This window comes from Anneissia japonica, unplaced genomic scaffold, assembly GCF_011630105.1.
Source record: "Anneissia japonica isolate Jap-2015-1 unplaced genomic scaffold, ASM1163010v1 scaffold1770_len632688_cov154, whole genome shotgun sequence".
Lineage (NCBI taxonomy): Eukaryota > Metazoa > Echinodermata > Crinoidea > Comatulida > Comatulidae > Anneissia > Anneissia japonica.
Genome location: NW_022692996.1, coordinates 50,456 through 57,093, shown reverse-complemented (window position 1 = coordinate 57,093; position 6,638 = coordinate 50,456). Strand labels below are relative to the sequence as shown.

Sequence of the window (6,638 nt, the reverse complement as noted above, 5' to 3'; positions counted from 1 at the left end):
TATCTCGCTAATTAGGAGGCCTAGAGAAAAAAATTTTCATTTCTGATCGTTTCTCATGGGCCTCAACAACATACAAAAATTTGAACAAAATCCGAGAGATTGAGGTTTTTTTTTGGTTGATTTGACATGGAATTACCCTTTTATCAATTGTCAATTGTTGTAATGTGTTTTATACGTTATTAAAGTAAATAATATAATTGATATGATAGTGACATGTTCATTTAAAACGAAAAATTAATTTGTATTAAAGATTACTGATTAAAATTTGTATTAATTCATATGGATTTACAAAATCTTGATCATTGTCAGCATTTTGATTACTTATCTTGTTTCATTTGTTGCATGTAAGTTTATGGACCAAAGTGTGTGGGTACCGCCGTTTTAAAGGTGAAGTGTCGCAAATTTTATTTATTTATTTATTTATATAAAACCATGTTTTGAGTGGGCGACCCTTACAGAATAAATCTGATGTTCAGGGGCCCACTTAAATACAAAAATATAAAAATGTATGTAAAAATATAGCCAATCTTTCAATTTAGTCATAAAATTTAAAACAGCAAACATTAAAATACTAAAAAAATTGATGTTGACTTATTGATGTTCTTGCTGTTACCAGAAATTTAAAAGCGTCCCGCGTCGCCAATTTTGAGTGGACATGCAGGAAATTTTGTACACATAAACTAATGGTTATTTCCAACAAATGTTCATGGTCCTTTTTTTAAGTTTGATACCAGAGTTCCCCCCTACACCTACAAAACAAAACAAGCATTTCAGCAAGGACTGTATGTACACTACTGCCATTACCACTAATAGGACATGTCGCATGGATGGCGCTGTTGCTTAGCAATGTACTTTAAGGAAATAAGGAAACCAAATGTCGAGAGTTGGATTCGTGTCTTGGTATTTACTTTTTAATTTTTTTTTTAAGTTTTAAGACATTTTAGCTTTTAATAAAAAAAAAATATTATTTTTATTATGAACCCTTGCTGAAAACCCTATATAATAACTTTAACAGTGTCAACAAAAAGCCTCATCTGAAAGGTGCATACACAGAGTTTAACATGGAATAGAGGTAAACTCAGTTTAACATGCGGTTTAACGAGCGGCCGCTCTTGCTATCAAAAACGCAATATAAATGAGAAACATACCGTTTGTGAAGGGTCATCTGGGACTGGAATTCCCCATTGTAGGCGATCCCTTTGTCGGGACACTGATAAGTCCTGCAGGCCACCTTGAATCCACTCACGTACTATGTCTGCGAAGATCGTGGGGTAAATGGCTACAAAAATAAACTCTCATTTAGTATCCTAATATATGGAATGTAAATTAAATCAGAAATACACTTGAAATTAAATATATACTGTAGTTTCTTGGGTATAAGACAAGCCCCTACCTTACACCTTAATTTATGTACCAGATTTTCCTGGGCAAAAGTCTAGGGTATTATGAGTAAAGACTACCTTTTATTAAACATACAGTGTAGAAAATTGCCTTTTGATTGGCACCCCTACATATTATACTCTAGGATACAGTTGGGAAAAGTGAAATTTTTTTGTAGCCCGCGAAAATAAATTAAAAAACCTATGTGTGTGGCCCGCCAAGCAATATTGGCTAGAAAAGACCCGGTTTTTTACGGCCCGACACACATCACAAGTAACATTAAAACTGAGAATACATTGGTGTACAAGAAGTGCTTGCAGGTTTTTGGAAGCTCATTGGAAACATCAATGTTTGGGTGCTGCCCTCAGTATTAAATCAAAAACTCACTTGGGCCCTCCGACCTCAGATTTTTTATGCCCACCCCTGCTCTAGAATATGCTGTAAGTGGACCTTTTTGCTAAGTCCCGCCCTTGGAAATTGTTGGTAAATCCCGCAAAATGACGGTGCAGCGGGAACAGTTTGGTTTCCCAAACTGGAGACCGGGGTTTCAATCCCTCGCTGTGCATTTTAGGGTTGAATGCCAAGATGCGCTGATGTAGCTGCTGCAACGTTAAGAAATACTCCCCCCGGGAGTTTGTGTTACATAGGCGTTTAATCCAATGACTAGGTTAATGATAATGTAAAGCGCACAGAGGCTTTAACAATATGCGCCATATTAGTCTACCATTATCATTATTATTATCATTATAATATCGATTAGTTATATACAAACATAGTTTTTTTTTTGTTTTTTTAATAGAAACATTATTCCTCAGTAGCGAAACCCTCTATGAGAAGGGCAGAAAAGCCAAAAGATAAAGAAACAAAAAGAGAGGGACAAAATGTGTGCTTAAGAGATGAACGTATTCCTGGCTCTGTTCTGATTGGTCAGCTGTTAAGCTTAACACTTCAGAAAGGCCCATTACAAAAGGGATCATAATTTTTCCCCCGGTTATAAACTACCCGCAAAAACGTCATCAATAAAAAAAAAGCTTTTGAGTTTTCTGTATACGTACCTCTTTGATTCCTGTCAAGCCACTGTAAGAGGCGTGGCCCAAACTCACTTAAACGGAACATGTAGTTGTGTTCTGTTGTCCAATGTACAGGCTGACCACTCTCTATGGATATCTTTGTGCGTTAAGATAAAATCATTGATATAATTGTGCTACAGAATAAAATTATAAACTGTCAAATAAATTGTTGCATAGTAAATAAAAAAGCAATAATACAAAAATGGATAAAAAAGGTATAAATTATGGAAAATACAGAATGAAAAGTCTTGTGTGAAGACTTGGACTCTAAACCTTGTGAGTGGTGAGTGGTGGTTGAGCCCTCGCTGTGCAAGTCGCTTGTGTCCTTAGGCAAGACACTCTATATACCTAATAACAATCATCATTAAACCGACACCCTCTCTTTCTCAAACTGTCGGAAACGCTACTTTTTAAAAATGGTGATAAAAACTACCTTTTTGAGACCATTTCCATCAGGTGCATCCGTCACCTGGCCAGGTGTGAGGAATGACTCTTCAGACGTACTGTACCAGCCTTTATAATTACCTTCATATATGTAGCCTGCAGAATAGAGCTTGGTCTAAGAAGGTAAACAGAGGTACAGAATGGTGATGGTAGAGTTTCCAGTACAATAATAAATAAGGGCCTGTTTCTGCTGAGCAAAAAAACATGTGTTTTTAAATGGTTATTTCCTCAGCAGAAAAGGGTAAAAAAACAAAAACACTTTTAGGAAACGTGTTCTAAAAATGTCCGTATAAGCTTGGCATTAAGAAAACATGTGTTTTTTGGTACTCTTTTCAGCTGCAACTCAACACTGTGTTAGTCGTGACTGTCGGTGACCCAAACTAACCTCTTCGTTGGTTCGATCAGTCATTCGCGGGAAATTTAGCCCAGTTTTTTGTTCAAGGAAGGATGGGCTTATACCAGAGAGGAACCACAGTATGCGGATAATATTAATGACAATAATATAATTATGGCAAAATAGTCATAATGAGGATGTAAATATTATGTTAAGGATGGAGACAAAGATTAAAGACTATAAGAATTCTGTGTAAAAGTGACTGGGAAAGAGAAAGTGAAATACTAACCCAGAAGTTCTCAACTGCTCTCCGATGACGCTCTTCAGTTGTTCGTACAAAATCAGTGTAAGAAATGTCACAAAGGTCAAATATACTCTAAGTAAAAATGAACCAAACTGATTAACTTAAGTTCTTGAATTCTCTTTCATTCATTAAAATGAGTGGTAAGAATAAGACAAGACTTTTATTATACCTTGTTTAGCAAGCCCGCCGCCCGCCAATAATGATGCCTTTGAAATGAAAATAAAATTTTATTTTTGGCCAATTAAAGCACCTTCTGCCACGAAAACAATAAAATTTCAGAAAAAATATATGTTTTTCTTTATTTTCACAATGCCCGTCGCTGCCTTGAAATCTCCAAAAAAGAAGATATGTATATTTCTTCCTAATTATATAAACTAAAGTATTTAACCATCCCATTATTACTACTCTGTTCACATTCACCAAGAACATTTTATTTTTATTTTCTCCTGCATTGGGATGTTTTTGGCAAAACTATTTGCTAAGTAAGAAAACAAAATTTTATTTTTTGTTGGCCCTCCTCTGACAAAATATAGGTATAAAAAAAGTCTTATCTAATGTGAAAACAATTTAACTTATACTGTATCAGTTACAGTATGAGGTAAAGAAAAAACTGGAAATTTTAATTCCATATTTGAATTTTTTCATTTCTATATTCATGTCAGTTATTTAAAAAAAAAATTCCTGTCAATTGTTGGACAGTTAAATATTAACTTTCCAGTATTCTTTTGCATAGATCCTTAAATTGACTGGTAGTCTATTTAACAATTTTTGTACTAAAATGTCTGTAAATCGGTGAAAACTACTTTTTTTTTTTTTTTTAAATCTGCTTCTCGTTGGAAGGTAATAATTTATTGGATCCGATCAAATGAGCTATTTTAAATTTCATTTGACTTTTTGATTTTTTATGATCATCATCACCACCATAATACCTTGCCAACAAAAAGGTCCCAATTCTCCCAGAAGTTGAGATACAGTGCGGTATCAGCACTCATTTGATTGAGTAATAAAAAATTTTGTAAAAACTATACCATCTTCAGCAAATTTATAATAACTGCATCTTTTCATACTGTAATACTGCACACTATATTATTCATTAGTCTTTTGCATAATCCATCTACGATGGGTATCACCACGCACAGGTACATACAGTATTATTAGATGTGTTGAGAAAGCTCATTTAACCAGAACTCATAAAATATAAAATTGACATTTGACCCTACTTTGAAATCTGATGACACCTTATCACAGAACACCTTGGGACTGTAACCTCTGGAGGCGGCAGTCTGCTGCACCTTCAGCCCATGCTCATCTGTTCCAGTGGAGAAGATGGCACCAGAGTATCCACATATCTCTTGCCAACGGTTGGTGACATCAGCAAGAAGGGAAGAATACAGATGACCTATATGTGGAGCTTGGATATATAAAGAGACAAGTATTGAGTTTGTGGTTTGTAGTAGGCTTCTAATCGAATGAGCATGATTTCGCTTCCTTCCCCACCCCCAACCCAGAACAGACTTCATTGAATATCAAGTGCATTAGAGCAGACACTCAAATCAAACCTATACACCATTTTATCAGTCTATTTTGAAACAGCTCCACCAATGTCCCGCAACTTTTCACTGGGGGATATCAAACCATTTTTAAACAGACAATGAATATACTGTAAAGTAAAATGTATACAAAAGTCATAAATTTTTTTTTTTTAATAAGAGAATTTTAAGTTTGTTAAACTTAGGATTCTCCTTTATTGTATGTTATGTCTGGCCTAGGCTTCTCTTGTTGAATTTACAATTACAGTTAAACTTTGCCTATAACGAATAATTTCCAAGTCAATCTAATTTTACATACCAAATTGTTGTGTTTTCTATTAATTAACAATCTGTAAGTCGAATTTTATCTAAGTCAAACAATATTTTAATGGCATTTTGGATTCGACTTAGGCAAGTTTAAGTGTACATAAATAAAAACTATTCATAAGTCAATACATATATTTATTATTAAAATTATCAATATAATATTTATATTGATAATTTAATTAATCAAATTAACTGGCCTAGCCATGACTACTTTTAAATGAAGATTAAGGTCTGCATGTACACTTACAAGCATTTACATAAAATATTGGGGTTGTTATGAAGGATGACGATCGGTGTTGAAGGAATCGGGAATTTGCTTGTTGAACTCGTCCAAAAATATGTCCGAAAATTTGAACTCTTGTCGTAGGCCTAGCTCTTAGCGTCATCAATAACATGGTGTAAAGTTACCTACAATGTTATAAAGTGCTCTTTTAATAATACGGCCTCAATTAAGTCCTCGTTTATAGCCAAGCCTTAATATAGCCAAATAGCCTCATCTAGGGTAGGCCTCGCCTAGGCATCGAACACTCTTATCTCTGTCTCTTATACACATCTAGATGTGTATAAGAGACAGCCATAATACCTTGCCAACAAAAAGGTCCCAATTCTCCCAGAAGTTGAGATACAGTGCGGTATCAGCACTCATTCCGTTGAGTAATAAAAAATTTTGTAAAAACTATACCATCTTCAGCAAATTTATAATAACTGCATCTTTTCATACTGTAATACTGCACACTATATTATTCATTAGTCTTTTGCATAGTCCATCTACGATGGGTATCACCACGCACAGGTACATACAGTATTATTAGATGTGTTGAGAAAGCTCATTTAACCAGAACTCATAAAATATAAAATTGACATTTGACCCTACTTTGAAATCTGATGACACCTTATCACAGAACACCTTGGGACTGTAACCTCTGGAGGCGGCAGCCTGCTGCACCTTCAGCCCATGCTCATCTGTTCCAGTGGAGAAGCTGTCTCTTATACACATCTTACAGGCTGACCACTCTCTATGGATATCTTTGTGCGTTAAGATAAAATCATTGATATAATTGTGCTACAGAATAATATAATTGTTGCATAGTAAATAAAAAAAACAATGAATACAAAAATGGATAAAAAAAGGTATAAATTATGAAAAATACAGAATGAAAAGTCTTGTGTGAAGACTTGGACTCTAAACCTTGTGAGTGGGGGTTGAGCCCTCGCTGTGCAAGTCGCTTGTGTCCTTAGGCAAGACACTT

General features: G+C 34.8%; 1 protein-coding gene across 1 annotated transcript in view; it reads right to left on the bottom strand.

Annotated features, from left to right (window-relative positions):
• The window catches only part of LOC117100572 (methionine--tRNA ligase, mitochondrial-like), a gene marked incomplete at its 3' end in the record, with an annotated part of 16,295 nt that extends 10,396 nt beyond the window's left edge, over positions 1-5,899 (bottom strand). The window contains exons 1-6 of the mRNA XM_033240347.1: positions 5,636-5,899; positions 4,753-4,943; positions 3,518-3,604; positions 2,884-3,009; positions 2,436-2,547; positions 1,149-1,279 (exon numbers count right to left, since the gene is read on the bottom strand). Coding sequence (XP_033096238.1) covers positions 1,149-1,279; positions 2,436-2,547; positions 2,884-3,009; positions 3,518-3,604; positions 4,753-4,943; positions 5,636-5,783 — 795 coding nt within the window. The remainder of the gene's footprint in view (positions 1-1,148; positions 1,280-2,435; positions 2,548-2,883; positions 3,010-3,517; positions 3,605-4,752; positions 4,944-5,635) is intronic.
• Between the last annotated feature and the right edge of the window lie 739 nt (positions 5,900-6,638).